At 40.5% G+C, this 25,875-nt stretch overlaps 1 protein-coding gene across 2 annotated transcripts; it reads right to left on the bottom strand.

Annotated features, from left to right (window-relative positions):
- Positions 1-350: 350 nt before the first annotated feature.
- TERF2 (telomeric repeat binding factor 2) lies at positions 351-25,294 on the bottom strand. 2 transcript variants are annotated; one of them, XM_023556505.2, is made up of 10 exons: positions 24,910-25,294; positions 24,708-24,803; positions 23,833-23,963; positions 14,696-14,782; positions 13,579-13,725; positions 11,960-12,066; positions 8,679-9,065; positions 4,153-4,238; positions 1,947-1,990; positions 351-1,501 (listed from the first exon to the last, which is right to left on the bottom strand). In XM_023556505.2, the coding sequence occupies exons 1-10, from the start codon at positions 25,277-25,279 to the stop codon at positions 1,343-1,345; spliced, it is 1,614 nt and encodes a 537-aa protein (XP_023412273.2). In that variant the 5' UTR covers positions 25,280-25,294; the 3' UTR covers positions 351-1,342. The 2 variants fall into 2 exon arrangements, with proteins under 2 accessions (XP_023412273.2, XP_064129917.1); XM_064273847.1 differs by having other exon boundaries at positions 1,947-1,987.
- Positions 25,295-25,875: the final 581 nt, after the last annotated feature.

Raw genomic sequence — 25,875 nt, 5'->3', positions numbered from 1 at the left:
AACCCCAAAATCCACAGTTGATAGGTAACAATGCTGTAAAAGTTTCCAACTTGTAACTATGGGATGAATTTTAAGACTTCAGCATTTCTTTAAACCTTGCCCTTCACTCACTCAGAGGTGAGAAAGGGGAAATTCTTTTGGCTCCAGGAAAAGTATGTTATGTGAGGAAACTGAAAAGAGGAAACCTCCACATTAACTGTTTGACAAGGCTTCCATGGATTAGGGTTAGAAAATCCAATACAGTGCAACACCAGCTTCTTGACCAGTGCAGTTCCACAAAACTTGTTCAAGATATTGCTACCCCCATCTGCTGACACATGCTATGCTGCAATTAAACAACTACTTAAATCTGAGAGAAGCAAGACTTTAATGAACAATGCTACAAGTTATAGACAATAATTCTCATCTTTTAAAAAAAGATTACAGAAAACACTTTACTGAAATTTTTTTGCTAAAAAGACAGTCTTTAAGGATGTCCAAGAGAGACAGCAAGCACAACAAAGTACAAAAAAAGAAGGGAATGTTGAATTCCAGTGCAAGACACTAACACAGCACAATTAAGGGAATCAGGCAGAAGTAACCATTTCATAAAGAATGGAATTAGGCATTTATATTCAATCAAGGTTGTTTTTAAGTCCAGCAATAAGGAAGGGAACTGGTCAGGGAGGATAGGGGGAAGAGAGAGGGAGCTAAGCTTATCTACAATCACCATTTTACCAAAAAACACACTGGTTCAACCACATGGGAAGTGAAGGTTAAACCTTCCTATGTAGCCCAGGAAATATTAAAAGCAAATGCCAAGGCAGTCAGGTCTAGGTGTGGATGTCACAGCTGGCTAAATGGTTTGTAAGGGACTCCTGATTCCACAAGGCCTGGTCTCTCATCAGTCTGGGCTCATGACAAACGAAGTTCCTTTGTATTTGCTTCAGAAGGCCAAAGTTTTACCTGGAACGAGTTCACTCCAAAAAATGCTCGTGTTGCTGGTTTTAACAGGTCATGGAGTCATGTGGCTCCTAATAGACTCCACCATTTCTTAGGAGAAGGTTCTACTGATTACTGGGGATTTAAATTCAAGCAAACCACTAAAGAGGGGAATATTAATGATACTCTGGCATATACAAGCTTTGTGCCTGTATTCTCTGCCAAGGACATGGGGTAGGCTTGGCTTTGCTTCTTAGCTCCATGATCTCCAACAGCACTGAAGTGGAACTGGGGCCTCCCTCACACAGAAGGAGGTTTCCCAGAATTCTCATCCCAGCCCAGCTTCCAAAAGAAACAGCAGACTATTGGGCTATTATTAGAAACCATGCTCCTGTTAATGCTGTGGAAATGAAAGCCTGTTTCAGTTCATGCCAAGTTTTTTCATGGTCCGCCAGCGATCCTTAATCATTACAGCTGTTCGGTTAACAAATGGGTAATTTTTAGAAATGGCAGCCCAGTTTCCTTCTCCGTATTTCTGCACTCCAGCCTTGATCCACTCGCTTTCTTCTACCGTCCACTTCTGCAAAAGAAAATCGAGCCTCATCACAAGCTGGTTACCCACTTATTCACAGCTTCTCCAATAAACTGAGGAGAGAAAAATCAAGAACCCTAGAAGAATCCAAGAGCATAACCTGAGCCCTAAAGCAGGGTTTCTGTTTGTAAAACGTGACAATTAACACTGTGGATTTGGGCCTTTAATGATTTTCAATGTCTCTGTCATTTCATCAACTAATAATCACTTCTGTCTTTAAAATTTCAAACATGTGATGTTCGTGGTTCAGAAAGTGTGTCAGGCTTCTGTCCTAGGTTTTTCCTCCAGAGGACAGCTGTTTAACTCAGTTCAGATTATATGAAACTCTCAAAACAGACTTTTAAGGAGTACGTGGGTAGTCTATGCCTAGAAATGGGGACTGACTTTACCTCTGTTTTACCCCACAGATCAGAAAAGAGAATTTTTAAATTACCTGTTTTTTTGTTATGCTGGTTACACTCTCTTCGTCAGCTGCTGCTGAAAAACATTAAAAGTAGACTCATTTCGGAGCTCCTAACTCTGCCCAAACCACAAAAAAAGACACAGGGTGTTCCCAAAGGGAAAACAATTCAAATTTCACAAACACTGACAAGAGAAAGGACACTACTAAAGGATAGTTTCTTTTTATCTTTAATTTGCAAGACATCAGTCATTTTACCCCATGGGAATCTGTACAAAGCAAGTGTTTTATAAACAGCAATTCAAAAAATGTCTATTATGATGGATTTCAGTTTCTTTAACAAAACCAACATCATCTTCTAAAATTACTGAGGGATTGTGATATTTAAACCTATGTGTATGTATAATTTCTGCTTAATAACCCCTTGTTAATGGCTGCTTTGAAGTAACACGGTTTTATTGTTTTACACTAGAATTTTCAAATCCCTGATCATTTTACGTAAGTACAACTTGGTTCAGTTCCCTAAACAAAAGAACAAGGCAACTACTGTTTCCCACTCCCACGAAACATGCAAGATCTGCTCAAGTTCCATCTTCTCATCATATGGGTAAGAGATCAGGTCTCAAAACACATGCATATCACAATAGAGGGTCCTGGACAGAGCTGGAGAAAAATGCAGAACAAAATTCTAACTCAAAAAGAAGGACCAGACTTGCTGGCCTGACAGAGACTGGAGAAACCCTAAGAGTATGGCTCCCGGAAACCCTTTCAGCTCAGTAATGAGGTCACTCCTGAGGTTCATCCTTCAGCCAAAGATTGAACAGGCCGATGGAACAAAACAAGACTAAACGGGCACACCAGTCCTGGGGCAGGGACTGGAAGGCAGGAGGGAACAGGAAAGCTGGTAACAGGGAGCCCAGGGTTGAGAAGGGAGAATGTTGACATGTCGTGGGGTTGTTAACCAATGTCATACAACCAGGTGTGTACTATAACTGTTGATGAGAAACTAGTTTGTTCTGTAAACCTTCATCTAAAGTACAATAAAAAACAAAACAAAACAAAACATGCACTGAGATAATTTTTTTAAAAGGCCAGTGGGCTACAGGAGGGTGTGTAAGTATAAAAGACGTGCCATTCCAAGCCATCAAGAGTTGTTTAAAAAGCCGTAAGAAAAGGCAAAGTTGCAAAAGCATGAAACTTGCTTTAGCATCTGCTTTAGCAAACGCCATTGTCCCAGCAATGTCTTCTAATCAGGAAGAGGATACTTTGAGAAGCAGATTATTTTTAAATAAGAAAGTGTTTCATATCATAGTGGGAGCAGATTTCTAAAGGTAACAAATCCGTACTGCGCTGGAGATGGATGTTTCCAGAACTTTAATATCTTACTGTTTTTAAACATTTAATGCTATTTTTATTGTTTTTCTGTTGACTTCCATTTTCTGTGTGATCCTGACCTTGCCATGTATGTTTCTGCCAATGAAGATGCTTTTCAGGGACAAAACCTTTGGGATTGGCAAAGGGTTACCATTGTTTATGTTAAAAAGTCTATGTCGTTGTTATTATGTGCCATTAAGATGATCCAAGCTCATAGTGACCCTACATAACAGAGCAGAACTACCCCATAGGGTTTCCTAGGCTGTAATCTTTACAGGAGCAGATGGCCGGGTCTTTTCTCTCATGGAGCAACTGGTAGGTTCACACTGCCAACCTTCTGGTTAGCAACTCAGTGCTTAACCACTGCGCCACCACGGCTCCTACAGAACCCCCAAAACTGATGCTTAGCATTTGGATATTTTCCATTCAGATGTAAAGTAAGTAGTGGGAGAGATTTTAATGCAAATGCTATGACATTTGGTATTAATTATGGAAAAGTAAAATTTCTCAGAAAAAGACATTCCTATGTAGAAACTGGTAAAAACATATTTTACTTTAACAAGAAATGCAGGGGAAGGCATTTCTACCTTTTCTAAATAAACCACATTAAGAAGGACATCAACTACAATACCATAGATTTTATTAAATAAAAGAATTTTCTTTAAACATAAAGTACTGCTTCGAGAGTCTCCATTGTTTAAAGAGAAAGGACATAAAACTGACTCCTTATGAATCAAAATGAGGTCAACAATCTTTTAAACTTTTTCTAATTGGAGATGCAGTTTCTGGAACATTAACATGTGACAATAATATGCATGTATATTTCAGCAAGGGTCAAGGAGAAGCTAAGAATCTCCTCGCTTACCCTGAACTCGAAACAGTTCATCCTCTTCTATCCAAGTATCTTTTTCTTCAACCCCATTAGAGCTGTTCCACTTGCCTTTGGGTACTCTGAGGGGAGATCAACAAGAAGACAAGGTATAAAACAAATTCACCCTGGGCCTGCCCATATTCTGCCCTTGGCTCACAATCCTCCTTGTCTTGCTGTGACCACATTTGACGTTCACCCACACGCAACTCCCAAATCCAATGTCCTTTTCCACAAGCTGGCTGGACATTCCCCAGACTACAGGACCTCCCAGCAAACTCAACACCAAATACTTCATTGCCCCCTCAAAATTTGTTTTTTTTTTTTTTAACTCTTTTACAGGTCTCAGCATCCTTCTACCTTACAAACTGTGGTGCTACTAAGCCCCTTTCCTTCACAGACCTGCCCTATTTCTATCCCCAGACTGATCTTTCCCTTCCCATTCCCCTAGTTCAAGCCCATGCTATCTTTAACCGTTATTACCCTAGGCTCTCAACTACCATTAGCTCCTTCCCTTTCCAAAGCCACTAGAACTACCCTAAAATCATATCCCTCTTCTATTCTGTGATGGCTTCCCATTGCCTTACCACCATGGAGGCCCTTCTTCTCTTTAACTCCCCTGGCCACACCCATAGCAGCCACTCTGCTTTTCTCCATTGTCCTTCAATAAGCTCTGTACTTTCCTGCCTCCCTCCATACTTGGGATTCCCTTACCTGCCAAAAAAAATCCTATCTTTCAAGGCCATCATTCTCAAAGACTTCACTATCTACCCAAGCACACACAAAAAGCACTCGCCTTTGCTGCCCCTGTAGCACAAGACTTACACTTTATTAAACTATTATTTCACAGTGTACCCCTAACGATAAGCCCCTTGAAGGCAGGGGCCGTATCTTCATTTGTATATCCCAAATACCTAGCACATACCCTAAAATGAGCTGTAGAAATATTAGCTAAACTAATACTGGGATTATCAAAGAAGTACAAAGAATTTATACCATCAAAGATTAGAATAATACGCAAACAAGAATCCTCCCTGTTAACATGAAACATTAAGTACTTTGGTATAGACAAAAAAGTCCCAAAGAGTAAAAAATAATCTGAAACCCCAACTATTAAAGAAATTAAAATTATAGCTCATCTCTTCTACTCAACTTTGACTGTGCTTACCTGATTAATGACTCTGAACACTAAACATATACCTATACAACTGCCCTGGGGACAGAACACTGCACAGATTTGACCTCAGAATTATAACATCTTTTACAAAACATAGAACGTGTCTGTATTAAAAGTTTTGAGTAATCTACAAAGCTCACAATGACCTGGAAAGTTGACCAAGAGAGCAGATACAGATTTCTGTTCCGTTGTACCCTATGAAAAAGGAATTGTTATCTTTAAGGCTGTCTGAGAATTTTGCAAGTATGAAAGCAATTTGCTTAAGCAGTACATAGGTGCTGCTTGAAAAAATTCCTTGAGTTCCATAAATTTGCCATAAAATTACCTAACCAAGCAGCTGAGACAAATGGTGGACTATTTACTTCCCTTTGTTTTTAATTTGAATCATACCCTCAGATGTTATTCCTGAGAAAAATTAGTTTACTTGAGATAAAGTAAAAAAAACAAAAAAAACAAAAAAGAGGTTTTCCCTTTACAGTATATTAGCTTTGTTAATTTCTACTTCCAAAGGTCAGACTGAGTTACAGTTTAAGTTTTCTATGTACTTGTCCAAGTGCTGGGATACAACTGATTGTAGCTTGTGTCCTCTAGTCAGTCATGTTCACACGAGTGGCTGTAACCTCTTTCTGCATACAATCTTCTAAGATCACTTTAGTAACTGCTCCCTTCTCTGAACTCTGCATTGATTACCTCTGCATAGGCTTTGGTTTTGGGGAAGTCTTTCATATGACAGTGTTGTGTTGACTGCCTTTCTTGATTTTTGTCATGTAAAGGGCTGAGATCTGAGTTCTAATCTTAACCGTTAGGTGTCTATGTGGTCCTGGGCAAGTCAGGTCACTTCGTGTTCCTAACACTCCTCACTGGTTAAGTTAGAATTGATGAGCAACAGCCTGGCAGGGACTGGCAATCTATAGCCTGTGGCTGCCTGTTTTTCTAAGTCCCTTGAACTAAGAATGGTTTTTATGTTTTTGAAGGGTTTAAAAAAAAAAACTTGCATGACAAAGATCTTACGTGGCAAATAAAGCCATATAAACATATTAGCTCTCTGGCCTCTTACAGAAGTTTTGGTGTCATCCCTTAAACTGGAAGAACCCAGACCTATTATTTGGTCAGTATCTATTCAACTCTTACCATGTGCAAGGTGCTGTGGGGAATATAAAGATCTGTTAGTCATGGCCCCTACCCTCCAGGTGATAAACCCTAATCCTGCCTTTCCCTCCTCTTGACTCTTCACACGACTTCTTCCAGACCCTCACTCCATACCAGGCATCAGTCTCCAACCACCTTCCCTCCCTTCCTCCAGTACAAAGCAGATGCCATTGCCTGTTCAAAGCCTTTGGTGGCATCCATCAACTTTTTAGATTAGTTACATTAGCATTATCTGGGGGCATATTCAGAAAAGTAGACTCCAGAACACTGCCACCTCCCCCGCTTTCTAATGCAGTAGTCGGGGGCCTGGGAATACGTATTTCTAAAAACATTCTGTAGGTGATACTATGAAGCCCAGTTTGAGAATCTCTGAATGATAGAATAAGACAGAAACTCCAGATCTGGCCCATCTATGCATCCATACTTTTCTCCCTTCATTTTCTGGGTATATGAGGCTTTGTCATGCCTTTATGAAATCAGCCGCCACTGCCTAGAATCCCCTGCCCCCAGTATGCTTGATGACCTCCTACTCCTCCTTCAAGGCCAGGTTTGCACCACCTACAACTTTGTTGAGCAGTCTCAGGTCTTCTTCCCTTGAGCTCCCAGGGCACCTTGCATGAACTGCTGTTAGAGCAGGGGTCACTAGACTTTTTCTGTAAAGGGCCAGATAATATTTTTGGCTTTGCAGCCCATACTATCTCTATCACAACTACCCAAAACCAGTCATAGACAATATGTAAATGAATAGGTATGCCTGTGATCCAGTAAACTTCACTGATGCAAACAGGGAGCAGATGAATTTAGCCCAAAGGCTGTATTTTCCCAACCCTCACTTGAGAGTACCCATGACACTTCATTACATACCCTTGGCACATGAGAGGACAGACCATCACAAATCCTTTACAAGACCACTGTGATCACGCCCTCTCCCCCAGGCTTCCTGATCTGTTAATGGGAGCAATACCTACATTTCACAGGATTGTAAATGAGATCATGTATCTAATGAGAATAAAACTGCCCAGCAGCTATGCTTATCTGCTAGTAAAAAGACTGACTTCCAAATGCAGGCAGTAGTACAGATAGTGCCAATTTGTGCCTAAGTATAAACCACTTATTAGAAGTCGCAGCCCATCAGGGGACCTAGCACACACATGCCAGAGAATAGGTCCCCACACAACTACAACACAGACCAGTGGCACAGATGGCAACAGCTCTGGGAGTCCAGGAAGGTGGACAACCTACAGCAAAGGTGACCAGGGAAGCATTCATGGAGGAAGAATTTTAAGAAAGGCAGCTTGGTGTATGTGGTGTTTGGGACATAGGCTTTTGTATCATGACTGACTTGACTTAAAAGTCCCAAAGGCCAGTTTTGCCACTCTTAAGCTGTGTCACTTTAGATAAGTTAGTAACTTTTCTGAGCCTTCTTCATCTATAAAATGGGACGAAAGTATCACCTCACAGCGTTAGGATTGTAGATTGTAGAGATTCAATAATCTATGAAAGTGGCTGGCCCACAGAAAGCACTTCATCAATATCAGCTTCTCTTCCCTCTGAAGGACAAATGGGAATCTGACAAGTAATGACGGAGGGGTGACAGTCCAATGTGGGTAATGGGAAGAAGCAAAGGTCCAGTAGTAGAAACAAACACAGCATGTTCCAGAGAGAGAAAGCAGACCAGTTTGTCTGGGAGAAGGATCCACAACAGAACACAGAGGGGAGCAAAACTCAAAGCCAGGCTGTGGTCATATTATGGGAAACAAAATTAAGCATTCTAAACACTGCCCCACAGTACCTAGCAGAATGTAGATTAGTAAAAGGTGCAAAACTGTTAACATCAGACTCTTTTAAGAGTGAAAGTGTAACATGGCCCAATTCAAGCAAATTTCTTTTAACAAATAAGATTAGTATTTAGTAGTCAGGACACTCAGAAGTTTCCTAAAAAATGAGTAGGAGGCTCTGAAACCTTTCCATTCTCACTCACACCCTAGTGCAATGCCTGGAAGCCCACACGTGGGGCTTCAGAATTGGCAAGGATGGCTATGTCATCACTCCCGACTCCTGAGTCACATTCTAACAGTCTGAGCAAGCCTTGGTGGTATGTAACTTAGCTGATGGTTACTTCGTTCATGGAAGTGATACCAGGCCCAACCAGGACCAGCAACCAGCCCCAAAACTGCTACAAAGAGGTTCTTCATACTTGAGATTCTTCTCCTTGGGAAGGGGTTGGTTGAGTGCGGCAGGCTTGGATAGTGATGCTGGAACGACCTCCTGGGAAGAGTCGAGGCCTGTGCTGGGCTCAATACTCTGGCTGTCCTCCTCCAAAACCAATCTGCTTATTGTCATGCGCTTGGCCTTGGGCTGCAGTTCAGAGCCACCCTCACATTCAGCAGGGGCTGAACTTTCATTTTTTCTTGGTCTCTTGTTTTTGAGGGCTGAGGATGGTAGAGATGCTTGATTAGGAAGTACCAGATCCTTCTGGTCTAGTCTTGAGAAGGCTGCCTCAGAATCCTTCGCACTGGATAGGGCCTTGAAAGCTGCTTTCAGAGTCATAATCCCAAAGGTGGTTGGAGTATTCTGTAGCTCCCTAAAAAAGAGAGACATGCAAAGATCAATTTCATGACGGCTGATGCTCAACCATTCAAACACCTTTTTCAAAGCGTGAAGAGCTTCAAATTAGACTCAGAGGACTCAAGTTGAGGACTCTCCATTAAAAAAAAAAAAGTAAGAGGGAGATTAACACAACCTTTATTTATAAATACCTCTTACAACAACCATAAATAAACGCTTTAAATGTGATGTATAAGTTGGATTATGGAGTTTAAACTCCAAGTTTAAGTAAAAACCTTAAAGGAACCGCAGGCAATGGTACTCCCTCCAGAGGCCTCCTTAGCCTATGTGCCAGTCTAACCCTCTAAAACAATGTTTTCTATTATGTAAGAACCCTGAGTAGTGCTTAGCAACTGTAAATCCACCTAGGCAACCAAATGATAATCCAGCAATCCCACCCTGAAGTCTAGACTCTTCTCCTAGCCATCCCCATCCAACCCTCATGTGGCAGAAGTAAAACGCTGGTCTCCACTCTGCCCCTTTCTCCTATAGTACACTTATGAACAGGATCTTGAGAATTCTCAGAGTAAGGAGTATGTCCTGCAGTCTTGGAACAATGAGAAACTGCCTTTTAAAAATAAAGTTTATCTATCATTTGAAACAGCTAATATCCTTTAAAAGGGGCCCTAGTGGTGCAGTGGTTAAGCGCTTGGCTGCAAACTGAAAGGTCGGCAGTTCGAACTCACCTGCCACAGCATGGGAGAAAAATGTGGCAGTTTGCATCTGTAGATTTATAGCCTTGGCAACCCTACGGGGCAGTTATACTCTGTCCTGTAGGGTCACTATGCCTTGGAATCGGCTTGATGGCAACGGGTTTTGGCAATGGGTTAATACGCTTTAAGTAAAAACTGTTAGGAAAGGAGTAAACTGGCATTCTGCATACCAAACCCAGCTGGCAGATGTGTTTCACTGGCCTAACCTATGTGAAGTTTTTTTTTTTTTTAAATTGGACTAATGGCGCCTCCTTAAAAAACTAGAAATAGAAATACCATACAATCCAGCAATCCCACTCCTGGGAATACATCCTTGAGAAGAGCCGTCACATGAACAGACATATGCACACCCACGTTCGCTGCAGCATTATTCAGAATGGCAAAAAGATGGAAATAAACCTAAGTGCATGTCAACAGATGAATGGATTATGGTATATACATACAATGGAATACTATGCAACGACAAAGAACAATAATGACTCTGGGAAACACCACACAACATAGATGAATCTGGAGGGCATTATGCTGAGTGAAATAAGACAATCACAAAAGGACAAAGATTGTATGAGACCACTATTATGAAAACCAAGAAAAGGTTTACAATTAGGAAAAAACTACCTTTGATGGTCACTATGGTGGGGAGGAGAACTCACTAACTAGATAGTAGACAACTGTCAACTTTGGTGAAGGGAAAGTCATCACACAATATAGAGGAAGTCAGCACAACTTGGCTAAGGCAAAGCCATAGAAGCTTCCTAGACGCATCCAAACACGTTACTTGGGCTGAGGGCTGGGGACCGTGGTCTTGGGGGACATCTAGATCAACTGGCATAACACAGCTCACAAAGAAAATATTCTATATCCTACTATGGTGAGTAGTGTCTAGGGTCTTAAAAACTTGTGAGCGGCCATCTAAGATCCATCTATAGGCCCCATCCCGCCTGGAGCAAAGGAAAATGAAGAAAACCAAAGACACAAGGAAAATATCATTCCAAAGGGCTAATGGACCACGTGAACCACAGCCTCCACCAGCCTGAGCCCAGAACTAGATGGTGCCTGGCTACAACTACGGACTGCTCTGACAAGGATTACTATAGAGGGTTTTGGACAGAGTAGGAGAAAAATGTAGAGCAAAATTCAAATTCACAAAAATGACCAGACTTATTGGCCTGACAGAGACTGGAAGAACCCCCGAGATTATGGCCCCTGGACAGCCTGCTAACTCAGCATTGAAGCCACTCCCAAAGTCCGCCTTTCAGCGAAAGATTAGACAGGCCTTTAAAACAAACAATAACACACGTAAGGAACATGTTTCTTAGTTCAAACAAGTATCCGAGACTAAGTGGGCAACATCGGCCCAAAAACAAAGACAAAAGGGCAGGAAGGGACAGGAAACCTAGACAAACGGACACTCAGGGTGGAAGGGGAAAGGGGGCACAGTTTTGACACCTTGCAGGGATTGTAACCAATGTTACCAAATAACTTGTGTATAAATTTTTGAATGAGAAACTAATTGTGCTGCAAACTTTCCCCTAAAACACAATAAATTTTTTTTTTAAAAATTGGACTAACATCATTCAGAAATTGGGAAATGTCACATAAATATCTGAACTGAAGTTTGGGTATCCTCAGACATTCCTACATAGCGACAATCACATGAAGCTGAAAAAGCATCCCCTCTCTGGTTCACACAGTCCCACACTCTAGACTGTCTCATCCTAGGTTCACTTTCCTCCTGTACATTTTCTGCCAGGCTCCCCAAAAGCATTTAAACTTGTGACCCCCTACTTTAGCAACTGGTCTTGGGAATCTGATTCACAGATCTGAGTACTGCTTCTCAAGTGTACTAAGAGATCATGTATCCAGAGGAAACTACTGAGTAGATATGTACGAGGCAAGAATGAGAAACAGAAGGAAAGGATCTTTGAGCAAGAGCCAGTGAGGGACTTCTAGAAGAGATCCCAGACATTCTCTTTTCAATATTCTCATTTTCCCAGGGTGTGCTCTATACTTCCCACAGAGCCTTGTATAAGTAACCCAGTAACATGTCAACAGGCCAAGTCACTGAGAGAACTGATCCTGTTTTGAGAAGGACACTATGCTTCCAACTGATTAACCCCATGTTTCACACAGGATTACAAAAGGGCATCCCTCTCACCTTGTAGGTTCTCTGAGTGTCTTTTCCACAGGCTCTGGTGCTGGCTCTTTATCTTCCTTCACTGTGCTTGAGGCAGCGGACTCAGATTTCAAAGCCTTTTTGGCCATCTTAGGAAGGAAGAATGTCATCAGGAAAAGGGAGGTCACAGAATTTCACTATAATTTTCTGCTTCTTTCACCATGAACATACTCAATACGCAAACAAGATCACTTACAAATAGAATCTAGTCATAAACTGGAGGAGGATGTAAAAAGGAAGAGACCTTAAAATTGTCTCAAATTTCTCCTTCTTTACTTCCTTGAAAAACAGTAACATCTCCAAAAATGGTTCACAGTTTTCTCTATTAAAGACAATCTCTATTTGAGTGGTGTTAACCATCTTGACATTTCAAGAGTTCTTTAATCTTTCCGAAATCCAATAATTACATGATTTTACTCCACATTTCCTCTTTTCTTCCGTCCTACCAATTTCATCCCTCACCCAGGAATGTATGTCTTTGGTGTCATATACAAGACTCAAAAAATGTTTTTGGTTAGGGTAACTAATAAATATTTATGTCTTCTAGTTTGTGTATAGAACTGGCAATGATTGTATTTCCACAAATGTGTTTTGCCTTAGTATCAACTGTTTGGAAATTCTTGCCTATAACATACGTAAAAGCCCTCAGTAGGCCAATCTCATTCTAACACCAACTGTTCATTTGTCACCCTCTGGCTTAAGTTTTATACATGTCCAGTCTGTCTAGTATTTTTCCAGTTCGCACATGTATATCTGTAAGGTTTGGGTATGATGTCTTAAGAGCAGAGAGAGTTTTAGCCTCACATATCAATAGGGGAAGGTTATTGTTTTTCAGTTACCTGGAATGCAAATGAACAGGCCAGGCTCAAATATCCTGACACTTGCTCCCAGAATATTCCAAACTATCTGCTTTTCAAGTAATTTAAGATTTCCAAAATCACTGCTAGATCACTGACATTATCCTAATATGGGCCTGGCAGATTATACATGTATGAGATAAGATATTTTCAGCATATTCAAAATCCTGGTTAAAAAAATAGAAGCCCAAATCCTCTTGCCCAGTGTTCCGTTATGGCACACCATCTAGGACAGCTTGGGTTCTGATTTTTCCACAGGCTGCCCAGAGGCTCCCTGCTTCTGTTCTTTATGTTTATCTCTTTTATCCAATTAAAGAATATCTTCATTTGGCCTCTGCTGACCTGATACTTCTAATCACAACTTTTCTCCAAAGCCTTGTCTTTTTGCTGTTAACAACACTGTCATGCCACATCTACTCTCTTCCTCCCAAAGCTCAGTTCAAATTTCACCTCTTTTGGGGAAGCATCAATTATAAGTGAATGTTCTCCCACTTTAAATATAACAGATCAATCACATGTAAAGGAAGTAAAAATGTGAGGGGAGGGAGTCCAGATGTGTCCCATTTGCCTCTGCCAGGATCCTGCTTCTGCATATTTAAGGCATTTAATTAAGGAAGACAGTGACTATTAATTTAGAATCTTTTTCATACATTCACTCTTTTCAAAAAGCTTCTGAAAAGAGCTGTCCCTGCACATGCTCAAAGCACATGACCATTACAGGCAGAGAGGAAAGGCTAGGCCCACCGTGAGGAGGTAGGGCTCTGCGTGATCCAGGTGGCTCTCCAGAAAGCGCAGCATCTTCTGTTGGAAGGTCTCGTAGGAAAAGTTCTGGATCACAGGATGGGCCACGTTCTTTTCACGGATAATGTTCAGGAGATCATTCCTTAGCTTCTACACAAAGGACCAATATTTGCAACATGAGAAAGGAGAATGTGGTAAAAATTCCATGATGACGAGTCGAGAAAGAACACTATCAGAGCTTTTACAACACTGCCAGTGAAAATCACTGTCACACATATAGGGAGAGAAGCCTAACACAAAAGATCGGTTGATATATAATGGTTCGGACACAATGTGTTACTATGTAGCTATAAAAAAAAAAAAGTTGAGTAAGTTTCCTGTGAACGAATATAGAATGATCTCCAGCATAAATTAAGTTAAAAAAAAAATTAAAAAAAGGTTCAAGATAAGTGTGCACGATATGCTGTAACGTGTTATGAAAACAGGAAAAATGACCGTGTGCATGTGTCCGTGTGTGCGCATGCACACACACACATTTGCTTGCAGCATACGCACAGACTATCTCTGAAAGAATAAAAGAAAAAAAATAACAGGTTGCTTCTGAGGAGGAAAACTACACAGGTAAGGGTCGCAGAATTTTTACTAAATTTTTGTTGTTCCTTTTCAATTTTGTATTATGTACCTGTATTACCTTTTCAAAAAATAAATTTTAAATTTTAAAAGAAAGAAAAATACAAAGGGCAGGTACTGACAGAGCTTTTGACACCAGAAAACTGAGGTGTTGAGTTTTTACCAAGGCAGATTCCCCTCAAGTCTGCAGGATCAGCATTTACAGTATGTAAGCAAGGTTAGAAATGTTACAAAACTTGTTAGCTTAGTATCTGGTGCCTAGCGCTTAAATAAATGTTCTGTCAGAAACCAGACAGGAATGGGGCAAGTAGATGATTTACGTAAATTCGTCTAATGAAAAACACATTTTTGGGGCCAATTTAACAATCTTTGGGTATAAAAGACGTTAAATATTTAGATAATATTCCTTACAAAGAACCCTTTCCCTACTTCCCCACAAAAAGCAGTGAGTTGGATTTAAGTCGCGAAAGTGAAAATTTATCATATTTACCTGAGTTGTGGGGTCCTTGGACATATGTTTTTTCAAAATTTTTGAAGCCTTTTCAAATTCTTTGTTTTTGATACAAATAATGACAGCCTACAAAAGGGGGAAAAAAACTTGTTTTTACTGTTGTAATAATGGCAGGTGTAATCAGAATATCAAACAGCAAAATAAACTACTAAAAAGTACAAATGAATCTTACATACCCAAGAGCTTTTTCACATTATACCAAACTCTTGCATTTAAACACTAACAATTATTAATTTAAGCATTGTAACTGTAACCCTGCACAAAGGTAAGTTGCCTGTTAGTTTGTAGGGTAGTAGCATTTCAACGTTACATTGGATTTTTTAAAATGGCTGATACAGCAAAAATCTGATCCCCTGCATTGTGGACCATGTACCCAATCTCAAATAGGGTCACCTAAGAAAAGGCAAAATGGACCAGAGTCATTCTAGGTACCTCTAAGTTCACAACTAGTTCTGTTCTTTTGTAAGCAAAAGCTTTGATGTAATTTTAGGGGGAGCATACTGTGAAAAAAATAAGCAATTTGCTGACCACAGAGCTCCTTCCATTCTGGAAAGACCTGAGGCCAGATCTGCAGAAGAACTAACTCAGCCTCTCCCTATAATAAACCCGGCTGGCAACTTCAGTTAGAGTGTGCAGGCAATTGTGGAGACTAGCAGCCCCAGATCATCTACAGGCAGCAAAGAAGACAAAGTTCCAAGGAGGATGAGAAGGTCTCATCAGTCAGAGATAAAAAGAAGAGTCCTTCTGTAAAGAAGCCTTGAGAGAATACATGTAGAGGAAAAACAACAGTGATTGTAAATTTAAAAAAGAAAATTTTAACAATATATACACACATTTGAAAATATTAGAAAAACCAACTAAAAGGTGTGAGCATTTAATCTAACAGGATAAAGTACCCTAAATCTGGTCTCAAAGAAAAAGAGAGATACAAATAGACAAATAGATTCTTTAAAAAAAAAAAAGACCACACATACGAAAAACAGAGGGAAAACTGGGCAATATTTTCAATCTTCACAGGGAAGAAATGTTTAAGGAGATACAGACTAAAAAGGCAAAATAGCACAGAAATCTATTAAGTCCTAATTTCTGGTGATTCCGACCATAACATGCTCAGCACAAGCACACAGGACAAAAGGAAGCCGGCGTTGTTGTCAGGTTAGCTGTAACCCACAGCAGTCTTCTGTGTAACAAAAAGTTGCCTCGTCCTGTGCCGCCTTCACGATCGTTGGCATGTCGGAGTCTACTGCTGTGGCTACTGTGTCAGTTCATCTCACTGAGGGTTCTCCTCATTTTCAACGACTCTCTACCAAACATGATGTCCTTTTCTAAGGACTGGTCTTTCCTCGGCAACAAGTCCAAAATATGTCTTAGTTATCTAGTGCTGCTGTAACAGAAATACTGCAAGTGGATGACTTTAAAAGAATAAAAATTTATTCTCTCAGTTTAGAAGGCTAGAAGCCCAAATTCAGAGCACTGACTATAGGGAAAGGCTTTGTCAGCTCTGGGGGAAGATCCTTGTTTCAGTTTCTGTTGCCCAGGCGTTTCTCAGCTCTTTGGCGATCTTCACATGGCATCTATCTTCCCCGGTCTCTGTTAAATTCTGTGTCTAATTTGCTCTTTTTCTAATTTAAAAGTGATTAGGTTTAGGAGAAACCCTACGCTGATATGGCCTCATTAACGTAACAGAGAAAGCCCTATCCCTAAATGGAATCACATCCACAGGTATAGGGGTTAGGATTCCAAAACATTATTTCTGGTAGACACAATTCAATTCATAACAGTAATGTGAAGTCTCGCCATCCTCACTTGTAAGAAGCATTCTGGTTGTTATTTCTTCTAAACTCATCTTTTGGCAGTCCACGGTATGCTTCGCTAACACCACAATTTGAATGCATCAATTCTTCTCCTGTCTTCCTTTTTTATTGTTCAGCTTTTCTATGCATATGAGGTGACTGAAAATACCATGGTCAGGTGAACCTTAGTCATCAAAGTAACATCTTTGCTTTTAAAAACTTTAAAGAGGCCTTTTGCAGCGGATTTGCCCAATGCAATGTCATTTGATTTCTTGATCGCAGTTTCCATGGATATTGTTGATCCAAGGAGAATAAAACTGTGAACAACTTAACTTTTTCTCCATTTATCATGATGTTGTTTATCAATCCAGTTGTGAGGATTTTCATTTTCTTCATGTCCAGGCATAATCCATACTGAAGGCTGTAGTTTTTGGTCTTCATCATTAACTGCTTCAAATTGTCTTAATTTCCGGCAAGCAAGGTTATGTCATCTGCATATCACAGGCTGTTAAAGAGTCTTCCTCCAACCCTGATGCTGTTCTTTTTCAAATAGTAAAATTAACTTTTTAGGGGGTATACACTCTGAGTTTTAACACATGTGCAGATTCCTGTAATCACTACCATAATGAGGATAAAAAACCATCAATCCAGAAACTTCCCTTGTGCTACCCCCCTGTAGTCACACCCTTCCTCCATTTCTAACCCCTGGCAACCACTGATCTTTTCTCCATCATTGTTTTGTCTTTTCAAGAATATCATATAAATGGAATCATACAGTATGTAGCTTTTGTTTTTTGAAGGATGTAGCCCTAGACTGGCTTCTTTCACTCAGCATAATGCCTCTGAGATCCATCCATGTTGTTGTGGTATCAATAGTTCATTCTTCTTTACCACTGAGTAGTGGTGAAGTAGTGCATTGCATGGATGCACTCCAGTTTGTTTATCCACTCACCTACTAAAGGACACTTTGGTGATTATTATTAGAGCTACTAAAACATTCAAGTACTTGTTTTCAGTTCTTCAGGGGTAGGATTGTTAGGTCACATGATAAGTATATGCTTAACTTTATAAGAAATATACTGTTCTGGAGTGGCTGTACCATTTTGCATTATCAGCAATGAGAGTTCCAGTTGCTCTACTTCCTTACCAGCACTTGGTATTAATATTTTTAAAGTTTAGCCATTTTAATAGGTATGTACTGGTATTCATTGTGGTTTTAGTTTAAATGATATTGAGCATTTTTTCATATGCTTAGTTGCCATATATTCTCTTTGTTGAGTCTTTTGTCCATTTTTACAAAGGGTTTTATAGGATTGCCTGTTGCCTTTTGAGAGTTCTTTATATATTTTTGATGTAAGTCCTTTATCAGACTTGACTTGCAAATATCTCCTCTCAGTCTGCAGCTTGTGTTTTACTTAACAATGTCTTTCGCAGAGCAAAAATGTTACATTTGGATGAAGTCCAGTATTCATTACTTTTGTTGTTATATCTAAGAACAACTAGCCCAATCCCAGGGCATAATAATTTTTTCATTATTTCTTCTAAAAGACTTACTATGATTCATTTTAATTTACATAACAGATGTGTTTTAAGTCAAGGTTCATTTTTTTGCATATGGATGTCCAATTGTTCCAACACCATTTGTTGAAAAGACTATCCTTTTTCCATATAATTCTTTACCATTGAACTGTCTTTGCCATCTTCGTCAAAAATCAATTTGTCATATTTGTTTCTATTTCCAGACTCTTCTGGGGGTCTATTTCTAGACTCTCTTTCAGCTCCTTCAATCTGTATGTCTATCCATTCACCAATACTCCACTTTCATAAGACCTATAGCTTTACAGTAATTCTTAAAATTGGGTACTAGAGTCCTCTAACTTTGGTCTTCTTTTTCAAAATGGCTATTCTTGTTCCTTTGTCTTTTCACATAAATTTTGAAATCAGGTAGTCTGTACCTATAGAAAATCTTGTTCAGATTATGACTGGAAATGCATTAAACTGGTTTATCAATTGGAGAGAATTGATATTTTAACTATATTGTCTTCCAATCCATGAACATAGTATGTCTTTCCATTAGGTCGATTTCTTTCATAAGCATTTTGTTTTTCCACATACAGTTCCTGCATGTTTTGCTAGACTTATATCTAAGTATTTCTTTTTCTTCCTTTTTTTGGAGTAAATGGCATTGTTTTGTTGATTTCATTTCAAATGGTTCATTGCTAGTTTAGTATATGGAAATACAATTCATTTTTGCACCTTGATCTGACCTTGATAAATTTACAGATGCTTTTTTGTATATTCTATGGGATAATCTGTACAATGTCATCTGCAAAGAGACAGTTTTATTCCTTCCTTTGCAATCTGTATGCTTTTTCTTTTTCTTTTTTGCCTTATTGCACTGGCTGGGCCTTCCAGCATCACGCTGAATAGATGTGGTGAAATGGACACCCTTGCATTATGATCTTAGGACAAAGCATTCTGTCTTTCACCATTAAGAATGATGTTAGCTGCAAGCTTTTTGTAGATAATTTTTATCAGGTTGAAGAAGCTCCTTTCTATTCCTGGTTTGCTGAGTGTTTATGATGAACTAATGCTGAATTTTGTTAAAGGCTTTTCTGCATCAACTGATACGATCATGTGATTTTTCTTCTTTAGACTAATATGGTAGATAATTGATCAATTTTCAAATATTGAACCAGCCTTGCTTCCTGGGCTTGTGTCCCCGGTCAGCCATGCACTTCCACAACTGCATCCGCACCCACAGCCCACTGGCAGGACAGAGCGAAAAAAGCAACAGGGATTTGTCCCAAGTTCTGGGGAGTCACAACTCCTCTGAGAAGAAAGAAAGAGTTATCTCTTCCAGTTTTAGGTGTCTTCCCAGCTGCCACCGTCATCACTGGGCCACCACTGCTGCCGGTGAGGTCTGAAGGCTGGGACGAGAAAAAAGAAAAAAAAAAAAGAGGGATTTCTCTCACCTTCTCTGACCCTTAAGGTTCCTTTCATGCTTCTCAGACCAGAAAGAGAGGGCATCTCTTGGAGCTCTTTCTGTTCACACCTGGAGAACACTTCCAAGTTTCAGGCTGCCTTTGAGTCCAAGCCGGACATAAAAAATGGTAAATTCATCAATGGTTTGGCAGAACTTCAAATTCTGATCTCCTTTCCCATTTGTCTACTACTGCTTACTTTTCAGAGTCCTCAGACAGCAGCTCCATGCATTCTGTCCAGGATTTATAATTGCATTAAGTAAGAGAGGTGGGAGGAAATGCTTACTTCATCTTCCCTAGAACTGTACCACAGGTCCTACTATATTTAATTTGTGAAAACAGAAAAACCTGAAAGCTTTCAAAATCTAAACTGAAAATCTGGTTCCAAAGTTTGTGCTATGAGTTTATCTTTTAAAGCTGTATATTAATTTCCTGTGAATTTTTTCTTTTTAAAGAGATGAACCACTGCTTTTTCACTTGGCAGTTACAAAAATAAGTAGTTTCTTCTCTTATGTAACTGTTACAATTCTTAGAGTGTAAGCAATAGCAATGGTTTCTGGTTAACGAAAAGAAAATTCCAAGCATAGATTTTCAATACTGGTGAGATAGTTCAGGGGACATGCAAGGCATATTAACAAAAGAAGAGAAGGCCAAAACTCACAGAACTGAAAAGTTTAAAAAGTAAAATAAAAAAGAAACACACACAAAAAAATTAAAACAGAAAGAGAAAGACACCAGGCTGTTCTGGGAAGTAGGAATGTTCAAAAAGCCTTGATAAAGCTTTTCGTTTCAAGAATTAAAGTCCTAAGAGATGGTGTCTGATGCATCAGCTCCCCAGATAGGAGCAGAGTCCCTTGATTTACAGGTCCACCAAGACCATAAAATGAGGTAAGGCCCCAAAAGAAAATGAAGGTGCTGTCATCAAAGGTGCAGGAGAGAATGCTATAAATTAAATGCTTCCCCAGAATCCTGTCATACACATTGTCCTCTCCTATTCTCCAAAGAAATCTAACTGAGCAATCTTTTAGTTATGAAAAGAAAACCAATGTAGTCTCAACATAACTAACATCCTGTAGAAGCAGTTCTCAAAAACTTTTTGGTCTCAAGATTCCTTATACTCTTAAATGTTAATAAGGACCCCCAAAAGCTTTTGTTTATGTAGGTTATGTGTCTGTTGTGTCTTGGCTAAAAGCAAAGAATACCAAAAAGATGTTGACCTGTGTTTTATTAACTATGCAAAGGCATTTGATTGTATGGTCATTACAAATTATAGATAACATTACAAAGAATGGGAATTCTGGAACACTTAATTGCACTCACGGGAAGCCTGTACATAGGCCAAGAGTCAGTTGTTCAAACAAAACAAGGGGATACTGAATGGTTTAAAATCAGAAAGGTGTTCGTCAGAGTTGTGTGCTTTCACCACACTTATTCAATCTGTATGCTGTGCAAATAATCCTAGAAGCTGGACTATATGAAGAACACAGCATCAGAATTGGAGGAAGACTCAGTAACAACCTGTGATATGCAGATGACACCTTGCTTGCTGAAGGTGAAGAAGGCTTGAAGCACTTACTGGAGATCGAAGACTATAGCCTTCAGTACAGATTACACCTCAACATACAGAAAACAAAAATCCCCACAAGTGGACCGATAAGCAACATCATGATGAATGAACAAAGGACTGAAGTTGTCAAGGATTTCATTTTACTTGGATCCATAATCACCACACATGAAAACAGCAGTCAAGAAATCAAATGTCATATTGCATTGGCCATATGTGCTGCGAAAGACCTCTTTAAAGTGAAGAAAAGCAAAGATGTCAGTTTGAGGACTAAGGTGCGCCTGACCCAAGCCATGGTATTTTCAATTGCCTCATATGCATGCAGAAGCTGGACAATCAATAAGGAAGACTGAAGAATTGATGCCTCTGAGTTATGGTGTTGGCGAAGAATATTAAATATACCATGGATTGCCAAAAGATTGAATAAATCTGTCTTGGAAGAAATACAGCCAGAGTGCTCCTTGGAAGTGAGGATGGCAAGACTTTGTCTCACATACTTTGGACATGTTATCAGGAGGAACCAGTCCTTGAAGAAGGACATCACACTTGGTAAGGTGGAGGGTCAGCGAAAAAGAGGAAGACCTTCACCTAGATGAATTGACATAGTGGCTGCAACAATGGGCTCAAACATAGCAACAATTGTGAGGATGGTGTAGCACTGGGTAGTGTTTTGTTCTGTTGTACATAGGGTTGCCATGAGTCAGAACCGACTTGATGACACCTAACAACAACAACATATCTGTTGATATTTACTGTATTAGAAATAGAAAACTGAGAAAATTTTAAAGTATTTATTAATTCATTAAAAATAACAATAAACTCATTACATGTTAACATAAGTAACATTTTCATGAAAAATAACTATTTTCTAAGACATAAGTTTAATGAGAAGGATGACATTGTTTTACATTTTTGCAAATGTCTTTAATGTCTGGTTTACTAGAACACAGTTGGATTCTCATATCTGCTTCTACATTCATTCTGCTGTAATATCTTGTTTCGGTTGAGGTATATAATGAAATCTGGCCTTACACAGATGTGAATTTGGAAGAGAGGAGTATTTCAATAGTCTTTTCAGACAATTGTGGACTTTCTTCTTTGATTCTACACCAAGCCTTGACAAGTAAACTTTTCACACACTGTTACGTCAAAATCCATTAGTCTACCTTGCACTTACCCATGAACGATTTTTAAACAGTGTGCAGCGATCATTAGGAAAATACGGCTTGACTGAGTTATGCAGCTCTTCCAAATGTTGACATATTCATTAAAAATACTTTTAAAAATCATATTTATTAATATCATCACCAATCTCATCAGAAAAGTCTAAGCATTGGGAAGCTATCAAGCTCATGAATACAAGATTGCCAAAATTATAATTTTCATTGAAAAGCCTGAATTTTGTCACTGACAACAAAAAGCGCTAATCATTTTCCTTGAAGTGATAGGTTCACTTTGCTCATTTTCAATAAAATGACTGCCAAAAACCTGAGTCTGAATAATCAAAGTTTGTCAGTCGTTCTTTCAAGTAAAAATGGTGCTCCATAAAAAAAACTAAAACAAAGAAAAAAAGCTAGCTGAACTTACAACTCAAACAATCACACGCGTGCTTTTCCACGAGACAACCACGTCGTGCTATGCGGCAGAACGCTTTACGTGCACTTCTTATTTTACCACGCAAAATACTAGTAAGATATTTACTCAAGGATGATTGCTTTTGCGCTATCGGTGCAAATGTCAATGTGGTGAAAAAGTCAGTGTTTTACAATTGTTACATAAACAGTTTTAACTTCACAGATCGCCTGAAAGGGTCCCAGAGACCTCCAGACCATACACTGTGAACTCCTAGAGTAACAAATAACTTACTTGATATACTTAAAAAAAAAAAAAATTTAATATACTTTAAATGATGATACTTCATAAAGCTTAAATGCATTAAAAAGCCTCACTGAGACTAAGCATCCCATGTTATTGTCCCAAAGATGACCATTAACGCAGTCTATGACTCTAAATGAGAAATTGAAAAAAAAAAAAAAATAGATGACTTAAGTAATAAAGTATCATTTAATAACTCAGAGATCAGTCTCTAAGATGGCCCCCGATGATCTCCACCTCCTGGCTAGTTCCCATGGCCACATCTATGTTTTAGATGAAAACAAGTTCAACTACTTGAAGCCACCTGGGCCATGACAGTTTGATAGTCCCAAATTCCTATGCTAGCGTTTTTCCTGGTTTCAAGCACGCTGCCTATGCCAGCCTCCTACCATTACTTTTTTTCTAGCTGGCTGATTATCCCAGCATCTCTGACTCTAATCTCTCTGCTCAAAGGGAATGCTTCCTAGGCCTCTCTTTCAATAGACAACTGCAAGAAATAATAGCACAAAGTCAGTCCCACATTTTCCAAGGCCCCAGCTATTCTCCTTGGTTTATGATAAGCAAGGATGACCCTATGCCATAGTTATTTCTAGCCCTTTCACTAACCTCTGAAATGTCAATCTTCAATGCCAACCCACTTCTTGTGTACTGCAGCCCCTCTTGGTAGGGTCACATGGAAGAGACTAAAATCTCAAAGGCTGAGCACTTGACGTTAATGGTGCTTTCCAAGTATGGGAGGTAGGGGATGCCTAGAGAGATAACATCTATGTGTGTACGTGAGTATGCGAACATGCTCCAATCATCCCTGCTTCTCCTCCACCCCACACAGAAAAAATTAAGCACTTGTATCCTCAAAGACCTCTAATTTTTATCAAAAGAAAAGTAAAAACAGATCCTTACAGCCTCCTTGACCAGTTTTCTACTGGACTCGACCACTGCCTCTGTCAGTGTAAATTCCGTTTTAATCATCTCCAGCACATTGATAGCTGATTCCAGGGGTGTGAGCTCAGCCTCCATATCAAAGGAACAATCTAGGACAAAGAGCAGTTTTCACCTTAAGCAATTTTTTAGGCCGTGAAAACGTTACACTTATGTATATGTATATATACCACATACCACAACATGTATATATGTATAATTATCTATATATGTATGTTTATGCAAACATATAGGATTTGCATTTAATTTGCTGACATGCTGGCTACAGGCTTACAAACACGGACTTCAACTTTTGGAAGAAGTGGGGAAAAGGTAGAATCCAATGAATGAAATCAATGAATATAAAGTGACCATTTTTTAACACTTTCCAACAAGGGTAAAAAAATAAAAATATATTTTAGCATACGCATTTGCCTCTTAAATTTCAGGATACACACATACTTCTCAGGTCCAAGTGGCCAGAAACTGAAGACAGTTTGTTACACAGCTGTCAAGTTGAATTCAGAAATAAAGTGTGCTCAGATACCAGAAAAAAGTCTACCATGGGGAAAAAATGTCTACCTTAACATAAGTCACCTTAGCTAACAGAACAGTTGGAGCAAGCAGGAAACAGGTGTGAGACAAAAAAACACAAAAACAACAGAAAAGCAACCAAGAGAACCTTAACTGAATAAAACTAGAGCCAGAAAACAAGCACGTCGTAGAATGAAAAAAGACCACCGCGATGAAAATATTAATAACACACCTTAGCCCCGAATCCTCAATCCCCGATGTAAGTTTTAAAACAACAACACAACCCTACGTAAGCCCAAAGAAAAACACAAAAACAGCCATACCTAAATTTTCACCCTCTTCAATGCGAGACAGACACTGCATAACCCGCAGCAGCCGGGACACGGTATGCTCCTTCCCCAAGGGCCTGACAAGCAAAGCTAGGAAAGAAGACATCGTTGACTCGGCGACCCCCAGCCCCGGCACCCGGTCCTCACGGATTCCCATCCCCCGCGCTTCAGCCCCCTTCCGCCGGCCGGCCCTCACCCTGCATGATGTCCCGGATCTGCCTGAAGTCCCCATACCGACTACTCCGAAAGGCCCGCAGCGCCTCGTGGAAGTAGAACTTGAGCACCCAGCGGTTGACCGCCGCCTCCAGCCTCGCCTCCCCCGCGCCGCGCTCCGCGGCGCCCCCCAGCCCCAGCTCGTGGCGCCCCCGTCGGGCCCGCCCGCCGCTGCGGGATGCCCGCCGACCCGCCGACCGCCCGTTGCCGTCGCTACTCCCGCCTCCTCCCGCCATCGTGCCCGATCGCCGCGCGCTCTCGCCGCCGGGCCCCTTTCTCGGCTGTGACGCCGATGGGTCACGCACGACGCCCGATCCGGAAGCAGGACCCGCCGTCCCGGATCCGGCGGCCATGATGTGAACCGTGCACTGAGCCGCCCGCGGGCTTTTGGGAGGGAAAGGAATGTAGAGCCCCAGGCCACCTCTCGGACTCCGTAGTTCCCGGTGTACCGGCGCAATGCCTGCTGGGACTCGGAGTCTGCGCCACCAAGGTTGATTAGCGAGCGGTCAAGTGGCAACTTTTGCCCTCAATTTACAGACAAGCAGTTGGAATTGAGTCGGCGGGAAAGGGAGGTGGGGGTGGGTTGGGGGGGAGAGTTTACACTAAAGACGGAGCTCTGGTGGCGCAGGGGTTAGGAGCTCGGCTACCAACCAAATGGTTGGCAGTTGGAATCCACCAGCCGGGGCAGTTCTCTTCTGTCCTATAGGGTCGTTAGGAGTCGGAATCGGCTCGGCGGCAGCGGTACATACAGAATAGTGGAGGCAAGGAACCCTGGTGGTACAGTGGTTAGGCGCTCTGCTGCTAACCAAAAGGTTGTTGATTTAAACCCACCAGCGTCTCCGCGGGAGAAAGACGAGGTAGTCCGCTTCCATAAGGATTGTAGCCTTGGAAACTCTGTAGGGTCGCCAAGAGTTGGATTCCACTCCATGGCAGCGAGTTTGATTTTGGG

The sequence above is a fragment of the Loxodonta africana genome, chromosome 21 (genome assembly GCF_030014295.1).
Source record: "Loxodonta africana isolate mLoxAfr1 chromosome 21, mLoxAfr1.hap2, whole genome shotgun sequence".
Taxonomy (NCBI): domain Eukaryota; kingdom Metazoa; phylum Chordata; class Mammalia; order Proboscidea; family Elephantidae; genus Loxodonta; species Loxodonta africana.
The sequence above is the reverse complement of the archived record's forward strand: the minus strand, read 5'-3'. Positions and strand labels throughout refer to the sequence as shown.